This window comes from Lygodium microphyllum, chromosome 28 (genome assembly GCF_053477565.2).
Source record: "Lygodium microphyllum isolate KBCC chromosome 28, Lygodium_microphyllum_v1.1.10, whole genome shotgun sequence".
Taxonomy (NCBI): domain Eukaryota; kingdom Viridiplantae; phylum Streptophyta; class Polypodiopsida; order Schizaeales; family Lygodiaceae; genus Lygodium; species Lygodium microphyllum.
Genome location: NC_141162.1, coordinates 24401328 through 24415548, shown reverse-complemented (window position 1 = coordinate 24415548; position 14221 = coordinate 24401328). Strand labels below are relative to the sequence as shown.

General features: G+C 37.6%; 1 protein-coding gene across 1 annotated transcript; it reads right to left on the bottom strand.

Annotated features, from left to right (window-relative positions):
* Positions 1 to 2345: 2345 nt before the first annotated feature.
* LOC148011256 (putative receptor-like protein kinase At5g20050) lies at positions 2346 to 9203 on the bottom strand. The gene is made up of 3 exons (XM_087670750.1): positions 7883 to 9203; positions 5151 to 5716; positions 2346 to 2899 (listed from the first exon to the last, which is right to left on the bottom strand). The coding sequence occupies exons 1-3, from the start codon at positions 8655 to 8657 to the stop codon at positions 2447 to 2449; spliced, it is 1794 nt and encodes a 597-aa protein (XP_087526876.1). The 5' UTR covers positions 8658 to 9203; the 3' UTR covers positions 2346 to 2446.
* Between the last annotated feature and the right edge of the window lie 5018 nt (positions 9204 to 14221).

Below are 14221 nucleotides of genomic sequence, written 5' to 3'. Positions count from 1 at the left end.
CGATATAGAGACTAACAAGAAAGTATTACAATAAGTTTTAAGGGTTCATAGGACAAAATTTTGTGGTACTTTAGCCTGTTTCAACTACTACATGCCTTGGTAAGCCATCTAGGTTCAATATGAAAAATGGGATGACATTCATGAGCATTCTACAAATCATGATTTGGAGGTGAATCCTAGACATGATTGAAACAAGATTGCAATTATTTGCCTCCATCCAAGTGCCATCCAAAATTGTACATATTATTATAATAAAGGAAACAATTTGAGTTCAATTTTTGGTATGGTATCATTTATTTTCTTCAATGCATATATATTTATAGATCTCAATATAGCATTTATTGCATACCAAATTAGACTCATTTCTTAAATTCACAAGGATATTGACTATGTGGAAGTTATACATTTCATGCAAACTATTATGAAGACTATAGTACCTTATCAAGCACAACTTTTATAAAACCTCTAAGCCAAGAACCATATAATTTTGTAGCGTAAGTGCTATTTATGTCAAAATTTCATTCTTCTTTAGGGCACCAGCTAGTTTACCCATGACTATTTGAATAGGATTGTGATGGTAGATGAGAAATGGGAGCCTTGTAATTAAAAACATTATACTTCTAAGAAACCTATGCTAGGGCACAATCTAAGCATACTATTAGTGCAAGTAGAAGCAGGGTAGTAAAATGAATAAGCAGTCAACTCAAGCGTCTACTAAAGATGGAAAAATGTGAGGAGAATGTGCATGAAGAATCCTCAATCCAAAAGGGATTATGTTTAAGACCATCATCCAAGCCAAGAAATCTTGGATGATAAGGAGAATGAACCTCCATTGAAAAATGCTCAAGTAAATAAAAAAGTTTATTTTAAAAATCATGCTTGCAAGCTTCTCTATCATTAGAATAATCAACCTCTAAATCAGATTTTGAATCTAAATTTTCACTTTCATTAAAGGTATGTGATTGGAACTCTTCATTTTCTTATCATGATCCTTCTCTTTAGAAAACCCATGGATCAGCATCTAGCCTTCTTTCAAACCATTAACCATTAAAGATTGAAGAATCAATATCTTCAGCATGTATTTGCCTCTTCAATGCTCCATACACCTCAAAAACACAAATATGTAAGAACTTGACTTTCCTATTTAGAGTGTTGGAGGACTAATCCTTTAGAAGTGAAAATGGAAAAAATGTGAAAAGCTCAACAAAGTCACAATTTTGACTGAGCTCAGAATGAGTTTATCAATGTAGAATTCCTCTTTTTCAAAAGTGATAGTAATTATGGTGGTTTTAATTATTCCTTTACCACCATTATAAGACTCAAAATTTTGAGGAAGGAAATATTCAGGGGAAAACATACATTCTTCACTTGGACACCTCCTTTTTGGTTCTACCTTGAATCATGATGACCCTCACTTAAAGTCCCTACACTTAACTAGCACTAAACTAATGTCTTATGTAAAGTTCATTTTTTCACCAATGCAAGCTCGTAAGCTAGCAAGGCATATGCAATGCCTACAAGATCCACATATGTTGTAGAATATAGATATAGAGTTGCACAGTCATAGCACTAGCATATGACTTGTAGATAGATTTTAGGACCAAATTATTTTAAACCTTGGAAAACAATGTTGAAAGGTGCTTTCATTTAAGGAGTTCCCTATGCCATCTGTGGCAATTTCTTTGATAAAAAAAGATTCACCTAAAAATCATAATTACCATTATGTCTATCTTTTGTTGCTCAAAACATTTTCTTGTGTTGAGCATTCTTGGTGTCCACAAAGTACATCTTTAGTATACAAACATGTGTAAAAATGCATACGAGTACCTTGCATGGTTGTGCGTTTGTCTAATCTTATAATCTCTAACATTTTGTTCCATAGGAACAAACATATGAACCCTTGGCCATATCTCATGTCATTCATGCATCATATGCACATCTTTGTGAAGATGGAAAATGCAATGTTGCTCCTTAACAAATTTCCAATGTAAATTCACTTATGCCCACAAAACACGCAAAGGAAACTATAACTATTTTAACAAATATATTGAACACTATCACCAACAAAACAAAGTAAGGAAACAATAACCATTTTAGTAAGTTTTTAAAGATATCCCTAATGAGTACACTATTGCCCACAAAGCAAGCTAAGGAAACTATAACTAATTTAGTAAATATGTCAAGATCTTCTTTTGAAAGTGACATGTTATAACTATACTACTCTCCATAGTTTCTTAATTGAATTACTTCAATTCTCTTCTATTTTTGTGAATGAGTTTTTCTTTCTATAAGCATAACTATCACTATACTAGAGAGAGAGAGAGAGAGAGAGAGATGTGTACCATGAGAAAATTTTCACTTTTTTCTCTTAGAAGCACTACAAAGATTTGATGCAAAACCCTTGACAAGTAGAAAGAGTTTGAAAGAAACTTTGGCTATTGATGAGCTATCGACATGGTGGAGGTGGAAGAGGTGAGTCTGGTGTGGAAGAATCAATGGAGATAGACAAAGGCTCCTCCATACTCAAGGTAGGATGTGGAAATTGTTGTTGTTCTTGTAGTAACACATGTTGTGTCTTTTTGGCTTGTTCAAGTGGAGGTTGATTAAGGTAGTTACAAACTCCACCAAGACCACCTAAAACTCCAGCACTACCTTCTACCCCACCACCTCGTACGAGGACATTGGTGAAGGAGAAGACACCAGTGAGAGGTGGATCCAATACTAGTTGATTACCCTCAAGCATACGTACAATAGTGCTCATGGAGGGACGAGTTGCGACAGAGTCTTGAATGCACCAAAATGCAATGCGGATGGCAATGTGTGCTTGCTCCATATCTGTATGGGACATGCCTCCAGAGTTTCTTAGGGTCGGGTCAATGATTTCATCCATCTTCATTTCCTGTGAGTAATGTAAGAAACATGTGTTAGCTCTATGAATATTTGATTTCAAAGATTAATATAGTGGACATCCAAATAGACATACTTTATATGTATATATAGTTGTGATGGTGTGTGTTGCGGTCTAATTCACTCAACATGAAATGAATCAAAATTGATATTTCCTACAACTAAATTACTTGAGATAATTGCTACGTTTTAGCAAATGCCCTTGAAATTGTGATATGCCTCTAAAAAATCAAGACACTTATGGAACCTCCCCCTAGCTCTTTTAATTGACATAATGACTTGTCAAGTATCTACTTTAGCAAATATGCACAATGAGGTAAGAAGCAATCGAGTTTTATAACATGTATAGTGGGTAGGAGGAGGGAAATGTTCATAGGTCATAGGGTTTAGGTTGAGGCATGATGCCTATTAGTGCCTATTTACTCATATCCTCCAATATCTATAAGTTAAAACTCTTTGGTTAGAATTGTTTGCAAGTTGAGAGTTCCAGTTATCTTGCAAAATTTAAAGATATAGCTCTATACATACTATCTTTGCATGTTGTATCTACATGAAAATATCTAGCTATAGTCATCCGATATCCTTTACATGTCACATCAACATGAGATGGTCTATACATGAGATTGTCTAGCTCACAAATATTCTTTCTACATGAAAATGTTCTATCTAGCTTAATCTAAAGAGGTTTGTCATGACTCCATGACAGATAAGGACGGAATAGTCTTACTGGAGTATGTTGGAAGGTTCTAGATCTACTTGCATTAGATGAAAACATGTAACCCTACCCACAAATATTATTTGTGGTTTACATGCACATGAAAGGTTATAGCTCTACTCATATTAAATGAAAAGGTCCAGCTCTATTCAAAGTTTTATTAGCATTTTACATATGTGAAAGGTCCTAGCTCTTGTCACACTAGATTAAAAGATCTGGGACTACTCATAATATACAAGAACCTCAAGCTCTACACACACTATTCTTAGGATGTTACAAGTACACGAAATGGTTGAAGCTTGCTTACCATAATGAGGTTTGTGACTACATAATGGATATGGGAAACATCTAGCCCTACTCACACTACATGAGAAGGTCTAGCTAGGCCACCCTCACTATTCTATGCATTGTATATGAACCCCAATATGAACATGAAAGGTCCTAGCTCTATTGACACTACATGTAGAGGTCAAGCTCTATTGTATAGCTCTTCTCTCATTATTCTCAAGGAGTTTTTGACCCCTCGATTTTTAGGGGTGGGTAGCCTTGGGCCCCCCCCAACTACAACTCGCTAGGTATGTGGTGACTATTGAGTAGAAGCTCATGATGCCAGTAGCCTTAGCCCCCCAAAGTACATCTAGCTAGGTATGTGGTGACTATTGAGTAGAAGCTCAAGATGCTAAATGCTATAAGGTAAAACAAGGGAAAAGAGCCTCTTTTCACAAGTAGAAAACTATGAAAAATGAGCTGCTCTAGCATGTGAGTCACAAGTAGATGAAAAAAACTTGACTATGCTCATACTATGCTTAGTATCTTATGTGGATATGAATAGGATTCTAGCTAAGTTTAACATATTACCAAGTTTTGTGACTTGATGATAGCTTAGGACATATATAAGGTTGGTTCCATGTAAGAAAATTTTGACAAATTCACACCTATGAGAACATCATGAGCTTTCACTAAAGAGACATTGCATCCCTGGCTAGGTACGCAGTGCGCCTAGGTTGAGAGGCATACCTAGCTCTTGAGCTAGGTGGTGCAAGGTGATGGGAAGCCCCAATGTGATGTCGAACACTATAAGCGGGGGGGAAACAAGGTATGTGGTGAAGGGAAGCCTCATGTGATGTTGGACACTAGAAGGGAAGATAGGGGAGGGGAGTCTCTTTTGCCCACATGGGAGGAGGTTAAAAACATGATGTGAATATGGATGGTACATTAGAGGAAGAAGATATATTGGGGGATTGATTTAGGTGATACAGGTGAATGAATATATATAGATAGATAGAGAGAGGGAGGATAGTAGTAGTAGTAGTAGTAGTAGTAGTAGTAGTAGTAGTAGTAGTAGTAGTAGTTAGTAGGTAGTAGTTAGTAGATTGATAGATAGATAGATAGATAGATAGAGGGAGGATAGTAGTAGTAGTAGTAGTAGTAGTAGTAGTAGTAGTAGTAGTAGTAGTAGTAGTAGTAGTAGTAGTAGAAGATAGATAGATAGATAGATAGAGGGAGGATAGTAGTAGTGTAAAATTACCTGGGCATGGCGGAAGGCGAGGGTGGGGAAGTACCAGGCGGAGGAGTCCTGGGAGTGGTCGACGTTGCGGCGGCCGCTGACGAGCTCCAGGAGGACCATGCCGAAGCTGTAGACGTCGCTCTTGTGGGTGATGCCGGCGTTGATGAGCCACTCGGGGGCGAGGTAGCCGGGCGTGCCGCGCATGCTGGTCACCAGCCGGCTCTGCTCGCGGTCCATCGCCCGCGAGAGGCCGAAGTCCGACACCTTGGCGTGGAACCTGGCGTCCAGCAGGATGTTCTGCGGCTTCACGTCCAGGTGCAGGATCGTGTCCCGGCACTCCTCGTGCAGGTACGCCAGCCCCCTCGCCGTCTCCAGGGCTATCTGATACCTCCGCGCCCATGTCAGCCCGCCGACACTGCTACTTACAGGCTTCGAGTCCTCGTCTCCTTCCCTGTCGATCATCGTCCCAGGCTCCGGGGACTCCATATCCATCCCACCCTCCTTCTCCTTCTTCTCCTTCTCCTGCTTCTCCTTCTTCTCAGCTTCTTCCAACCTTCGCTTCTCCATGCCAGCTGCAGCTTGTTTCTCTGCAGTTTTCCACACAGAAATGCGGCTTTGCTCTCAATAAGTGACATTGCCGAATTTACAAAGAAATAATTGTCTCAAAAATATTTTTGGCTTTTCATGACAACAAACTAAGGTTGATTACTATCATGTGAAATAATTAAGGCAATAATTAAGGCCGCTTCTCTATAGCTTTTCGCAGCAAATTGTGGTTAGTTACTATAATGTAAAATTGCCAACATTACAAACTCATACTTGTGGTTAGTTACTATCATGTGAAATTGCCAACATTACAAACTCATAATTGACGTTACTTAGCAACAAACTGAGGTTAATTATCATGTGAAATTGCCTAGATTACAAACAAATGCTTGTGGTTAATTATTCATTAGCAAATTCAAGTTCCCTATCACATAAAATTGTCTAAATTTACAAAAAAAATAAGTGAAGTTAAGTATCACGTCAATTAATGTACTTTCTCACAGCAAACTAAGGTTTACTACTATTATGTAAAATTATCACATTTAGAAACAAAGTAATTCATGCTATATATCACATGAATTAATATGTATTGTCACGTCAAATTTACAGTTAGTGTCACATGAAAGTGCCATATTTACGAACAAATAATTCAACTTGTTTCTCTGCAGTTTTTCATAGCAAGTAGAGGTTTTCTATTATTGCATCAAATTGCCACATTTACAAACAAATAATTGAGGTTATTGAGTGAAAAACTGAGGTTTCCTATCTCGAAAATCGCCGAAATTATAGTCCAATAATTACAAAAGTGAGATGCACTATCATGTGCCATTGCCTATATTACAAACAAATATTTAAGATTAGGTTTAGTATCAAATGAATTGCCAATTTAAAAAAGCCACATATACTTTTGAGATTTAAAACAACATGAATTTTAGAAATTTGAAGAAAGAAAATCCCCTATGGCCTCTCTATTTGGAATCCAATCAATGTTTACCAAAAACTGAGGTTTAGTGTCTAAGTACAATATTTAACTTTAAAAAAACTCTTGGAAATTTTAGGAGAAAGCTCCTTAATTTTTGATTCTATAGTCATCTTAGTTATAATATAGTCGAAAAGGGTACATAATCTAAGAAAGAGCCTTCAAATAATCAAGGTTCAAGGTCTTTTTACGGTCTCCAAAAGATGTTGCCAATTCAATTCTCTCAACTAATGTAGACTTTTGCCCACCAAAGATCAATAATAGCATGGGGTGTAGCAATTATTGCTTAGACACAATTTTACAATGGCTTGAATGCAAGCACCTGGTGGTCAACATCTATTTTGTAGTTTTGAAAACCAGCAGGTGCCTGAATGCTATAGCAACACAAGGCCTGACACAAGCCCATTATATAGTTATATTCTTGTGAACTGCCATGCAAAGCCTTGTAAAAAAAATCTCAAAACGTTTTCTAGGGCTCAAGGTTTCTATAATAGTTTCTCAAAAATGTTTTCGATGCACAGTTGGATAAAACAGATGAACTTTTTTGGAAAGGAAAAGGCTTCTACACCAGTTCTCCAAAATGTTTTTATGTGAACACCTAGAAAATACAAAATTTTCATGGAAGTACAAGGGTTTTCATTCAAACTATGCTATTGCTTTAAATAGTTGGCTCTGGATAGCCCAAACAGTAGTTCCCCCAAGCTTTGAGTGTTGGATTGATGCTCCCATAGCTTTGGCGTGGTTTAAATCGTTAATGCAATTGGCAAACTTGAAAGCATCAATCATTCATAATTACCAATCTTGCACCATCCTCTGGTATAGTTATTATAGTACTATCAAACATGCTAGTGATTCTTCCAATCCATTTCATGTATAGTCAATATCATGATACTTGCCTTTGGGCTCTCTACCTATCCTGCCTTGGTGCTTCATCTAGTAGTTGCATATACTTCTCATGATCACAAAGATGATGACTTTGTTTTTTGTTTGAGAAAGGCTTGAAATTTAAAAGAAGCCTCAAAGTGTACCTAAGGTTCGATCTCATGCACCCATGTACATACCCACACACTCGAACCACTTAAGGAGAAAAATGTTTTTGTGTGAACACAAGTTTCCACACTAGTTCTAAAAAAGGTTTCTGCATGAACACCTAGATTAAATATATATATATAAAATTTTGAAGTTTAAAGTTTCATAATTAGTTATCAAAAATGTTTTCCATGAACACCTGGCAAAGCCGCATTGGTTCTGGTTTCGCCCTTTTTTCGCGGCATGTCAGTACTCTTAGAGACACCTTCCCCTAAGACCCCAACCTTCTTCTCCATGTCTTTAGTCTCTTGGATTAATGGGCTGCCACTTTTGGCTCTCTTGGAGAAGAGCCACTTGTCCAGGGAGCCATTCTCCATGAACTCATACACAAGGAGGCGATGGGTGCCCTCTGCACAGAAGCCAAGGAGCCTCACCAGGTTGACATGGTGGATGCCTGAGATGGTGGCCACCTCTGCAGTGAATTCCCTGGACCTGAGCCTGCTCTCTGTGTCAAGCCTCTTGACAGCCACCCTGGTGCCATCCTCAAGCTGGCCCTCATACACAGAGCCAAAGCCGCCTCTGCCCAGGAGCTTGCAGAAGCCAGAGGTGGCAATCTGCAGGTCCTTGAAGGTGAATTTGGAGGGGACTCCAGAGAGGGCTGTCAGGAAGCGACTGTCTTCTTCCTGTTCTGTGTCCTTGGCTATGGCTGCCTCAAGGTCATCAGGATGATGATGATGCTGATGGTGATGATGATGATGATGGCCATCAATGGGGTGTCTCTGGAAGGGGCATTTCTCTGATCTCACCATCAGCTTGTAGAGGAGGAGGCAGAGAGAGAGGAGGCAGACCACAGAGAGGGCTATGACCACCCCCAGGTATGTGGGGTTGCCTGAGGAAGCCAATTGAGTGGCCAATATGATGACCAGGCCCACCCCCACACTTGAGAAGATAGCTAGGCACCTGATGAGGCCCATGCTTGAGCTTCAATATCACATATAATTCCTCCGCCACAGCTTCCCTTCTGTCAGCTTCAGTACTGATGCTCCATAGCTTCTGTCTCAGCTTCAATGCAGCTCCTATTCCAGCTTCACTACCCCTCCACAGCTTCTGCCTGCGCTTCAGATATGCTACTCCATAGCTTCTTCTGCCCGGGCGTCAATACTCACTCCATGGCCATTACATCAGAAGACCTCTTCGCGTCTTCTTTCTGAGGCTCTTTACTCCTCCATCCCCATCGCATCAGACCTCTCAGCCTCTTCTGTCTGAGCCTAAGTACTCTTCCAGAGCCATTGCATCAGACCTTCTTCTTCTTCTTCTTCTTCTTCTGACTCAATGTCACCTCTTGCCTTCCAATATAAACAAAGTACGACATCAGTCCACCTTTCATATGCTAAAATAGTTCAACGCAAGCCCACATTTTCTTACATGAATTCGGAAAGGCCAACCTTAGAATATGCCTTAAGCTCACTTTCTTTTTTCCTTCTACAAAGGGAAAGGCACAACATAAGGAATGCGAAGAAAAGGAGGTAGACCTTAGAATAACCTTGGAACTCCTCGACTTTATACCTTCAAATATTAAACATGAGAAGTAAATAGGATAGATAGTCACCTATGCTTCATTACCTATTTCGTATTCCACCCCAACAATGGATTTGGCATGTGATTTATCTCAACCTATGCTTTCTTTTATTTAATAGAGGAGCTTCACAAGCTCCCATCTTGGCCCAGACCTCGCGATGCACTTTCAGATGCCCATATTCAAACAAACCTCGCATTAAATTATTTGTGCCCCTCACTTAACAAGGCATAAAAGGTTCCATAATGGCAAAACAAATCTCAGTTTAGCATGAGCAAGGAGTATGTGAAAAGCCTTACAAGTGAGACATCCCTTACCTCATGCATTTTGCTTTAGTTAGTACTCTCACCCTTTTCTTTTCTCTCATTTCATGAGTTTGAGAATAGTCTCAACTTTTTGTCGTGAGTTCTTGTCCTTTCTCTCATACATAAACTATATTTTCTTGTGTGAATGGTTCTAGTTTATGTTAAGCGAAACAAGACATTTTTTGTTATTACAATAGTAGTAAGTGCACTCCTCATAGGAAACCATCTCAACACAACAAGACAACCATTTCCTAAGTCAACTCACCTTTAGATGCACTATAATTTACTTATTTATCCAATAATGGGCTCCCTTGATTCCAAGCTTGACATGTGGAGGCATTGTAGCATACAAGTGAGGACTTCAAAAAACAAGAGTATGCTTGGATGGGATCTTGAGAGAGAGAGAGAGAGAGAGAGAGAGAGAGAGAGAGAGAGAGAGAATCAATCAAACTCTTTTGACATCTTGTAGAGTGTGTACCTGGGGAGTCCACCTTATAGAATATGTAAGATACCACGTGAGTTAAAAAGAAAGGGTATTATATTTAGTAAAACTTACATTCTTATATTTACAAAAGGGATTTTTAAATTACAATTTGAAAAAAAATCGTAAATTTAGTAAAGTAAAAGGGGTCATTTTAAGGCCTTAGAGAATGTAAAGAAAGGGTATTTCTTAATATCCTTTCAACGCACATTATATAGATGATTTCTTATAGATGAACTCCCCGGGAGTTAATAGCAAGTGCACTACTGGGAGAATTACGTTACATGGTTTTATTGTGCTACATAAAAGGGAACATAATTGCTGATAAAGAAAACGCTCTAAAGAGAATTTATTCTTGTTCTTGAGAATATAAAATTAGATTACATGAAAGTGACTAAGCTACAACGTGTATTTAGAAAGCTTGAAGCCAGTATGCATATATCACTACTTCAAAGTAAATCTTGCCTTTGTAAAAGGAGAAGGATTAAGGTATGAAGGCCACACCTTGGTGGGTGTTGGAGTAACCAAACATCATCTTAACAATTTTGGACAAAAAATAACACAAACATAGTGCAAGCACCTTAATTATTTAATTGATAAATATAAGCATTCTTAATGTTTTCTTAGTTGGTTTAATAGATACTTGCCTCCTTTATGTTGATCTTGTGAATATTTATTGATTTTTTTCCCATTTATCTAAGATATGTCTCAATACAATTCGATACTAGGAGCATGCCACTATTTGGAATTAGCAAACCTTCTCTTTGTAAAAGGAGAAGACTAAGCATGGTTACACACTGAATGATGGTTGCCCTAATTCCTAAGTTGAGTATCGGTATGCAACTTCTTAAAAGTAGGTGCACATGTGGCCAAATCAATATCTTTACACACCAAAAGGACACATCTTGCAAAAAGTAAAAAAAAATAAATAATTTTTTGCAAATTGGTTGCACATAAGGGGGACACTTGTTCAAAAGAGGACATGGAGTTCACTCATTTACCAAGTAAACTACATGCCATGTCCTCTCTAGTGTGTATAAATGAAATCGAATACCCAACCCCTAAATTATCAACTTTCAAAGTGAATGTCCATCACTTGGTGTGTAAGGTATGAAGTGCATGCCTTGGTGGGTGTTGAACTAACAAAATAACCTCCTCTAGACCAAACTATTGGAGAAAAAATGAACTAACCATATTGATTTATCAGAGAAACATAATCAATAAAGTTTTTTTTTTGTTGATTTACTAGATTTTTAAAAAGACGGATATGACCTATTTGCATGCACATTAAAAATCAATTTAAGTAGTTAATGCTTGCGAATAAGCTATTTCCCTCAAAAGTCAAATGACTTTTATTGGGCGAGGATGATTAAAAATTCCAAGATCTAACTTATGAGATCTGCTTCTACCACATTAGCAACCCTACTTTGATGCTTGATTTTAGGCGTACAAGTGCTCAAGCTTGAATCCGTTGGTCTCAGCAACATAACCAAAATGTAGTGGGGCCTTACACTCAACCGCCAAGACCCACGGACCGCTTATTGCTTCAAGTGTTTCAAGTGAGTACAAATGGCTATCTCTCACCCAGACGTGCCTTCGCTCTACTACATGCTACTGTTTTATCTTGGGTACAAGTGTTATCTCTTGGAGTAGCAAGAAGTAGCCCACGGTAGCCCTTTCCTCTATTGAAGCAAAGTATCGGGCTGCGTCCTCCACCACATGTGAGGTACTGTGGCTTCAGAGATTATTAGAGGAGCTTGGCTGCCAAGGATTAGAGTGTTTCTTTTTTAGGAAGTGATGCATTTACAAAATGCAACATTGATCTTCCTCATGGGACATATCAAATCGTGCTCGCTTGTAGTAATTAGGAAAAATATAAATAGTTAAATATGCCTATGTGTGGACTTTAAATAGCTAAATAAGTAAATTTTCAATGATTACTATTGCTTGCAATTTATCAATCAGATCTTGGATTAGTTGGTAGGATGAGAGATCCATTTGTTCACGAACTATTTTGCGGGCTATAACCGAATAGCCATAGTTGAAGAGAACAAGATAAAAATAATGTTTATTATAGTATTTGGTACTTTTGTGTATCATACTATGCATAGCATTGGGTTTTTGCAATACCCTAGAAACTTGATAGAGAATAAATGACAAGATCTTGGTGACACTTCACTGGACGAGCCGTACTTATAGATACCTATGAGCTACTATGACTCAAGATATCAGCAACTCATTGTATTTCATAAATGTTTTAAGAGGAGATATTGAGAATATAGTATCAAACTTACTCTACAAAAGTGCATATTTGAAGTGCCCTATGGTTTACTATTGGGATGTGTTGTGAGTGTGGATAGTGTTGCTACTACTGATCCAAAAAAGGTAGTTGTTATTATAATGATGAGCCCATCCATCAACCCTAGGGAGGTTCAAAACTTTATCTCATTAGTGGCTTACTATCCAACATTTGTTAATGCATTGGCTAAGTGATCATTGCCTTTGATGAATCTTTTGTAGCATACCCATTTCTTCGAGTGGAAAGGACTTGTAAGGTGGTGTTTGAGGATATAAAGTTGGAACTATCCAAAACAACGATGTTAAAGGCTCTTAAGAGTAGGTAAACTCTTTTATATCTTTACAATTGCAATGATACATAGCATTAGTTATTGCATATCCTAGATTTGGGAGGTGAGAGTATACTGTCCCATTACTTTTGAAAGATGAAAGTAAGGAGTTTTTAATCTTCATTATAGTTATGCAGAGAAGGTTTGCTTGGCCATAGTTTTTACCACCAAGAAGTTCAAAAATTATATCGTGTATGAAAAGATGGTATTTTTCACAAAGACCGAGAGGTTATCTCTATTTTTAAACAAGTGTCAACCACCTGACCACTTGGTCAAATGGTTGAGTCTCTTTGCAAGAATTTGATTATGAGATTCGAAATAAGTTATCAAAGTTGTAGGGTATTGTTGAATGTTTAGTAGACTTTGATGAGATAAGAAGAGTGGCTTGATACTAGTGATTATGAGGACTTATATAAGATAAATGCAACCACCATTCCCTCATGGTATATTCTTTATTTACAATGAAAAGTTTATCTTAGTTAGAAAAGAGGAATATTAACATGAACTTCACTTTTCCTTGATACTAGGTGTCTTGTATCGAAGGTTTATAGATGAAAAACATTGTCAATATGTGGTATTAGAAGAGGTGCCATTCATTTTAGAAGACTACTATGATTCAACATATTGAGTTCATTTTGATAGATGGCTCACATCTAGAAGTTCTTGGCATTCTTGGTGGTTGATGATCTTCTAAGATGCTTTTAAATATTGAAACATTGTGATATCTATTAGACACACGACAATAGAAAGATTGTAAACAACCTCTTAAGCCTATCCTAGTCACATTGCCCTTTGAAAAATGGGGCATTGCTTATTTTGGATTGGTGCATCCTTTGTCAAGAATGTAGAAATTGTATATCATTGTGGCAACTAACTATAAACTAGTTTGAAGCCCATGCTAATATGAATGATAACACTAAGGAGATGGGTAGTTTTATCCTAAAACATATTGTATGCCATTTTGATCCACCAAAGGAGCTTATTTTTTACCATGGTACACACTTCTTAAATAGGATCATAGTAGCTTTGATTGAAGCTTCAAATATTTACCATAATAAAACTATTCTTTATAATCCCCAAGCAAATAGGCAAGTAGAGAGCACCAATAAATAACTATGGGAATTTTGTCAAAGATTGTATTTGAAGGTAAGCATGTTTGGGATAAGAATCTATATTTGGTTTCCTAGGCATATAATATGAATTATAAAGAGAGACAATCCACATCCCATTCAAGTTAGTGTATGGGAAGAAATGTGCCTTGCCCTTGGAAATCAAGTTGCTTACGAGAAGGTTCATAATGAATCATTCTTTAGGTGAAGAGGAGGCATTATAAGAATGGATGACTTCTCTAGCACACCTTGATGAAAGAAAGTTGCAAGCTTTATTACATCAATAGATAGGGAATAAGTGAATGAAAGTGCTCCATAATTTTCACACTAAGAAATATACATTCTAAAAGAGACAATTGGTGATTTCTTATGATGCACATCAAGAACTATTCTCAAGGAAACTACAGTCCAAGTGGGATGGGCCCTAGAAAATAGTGTAT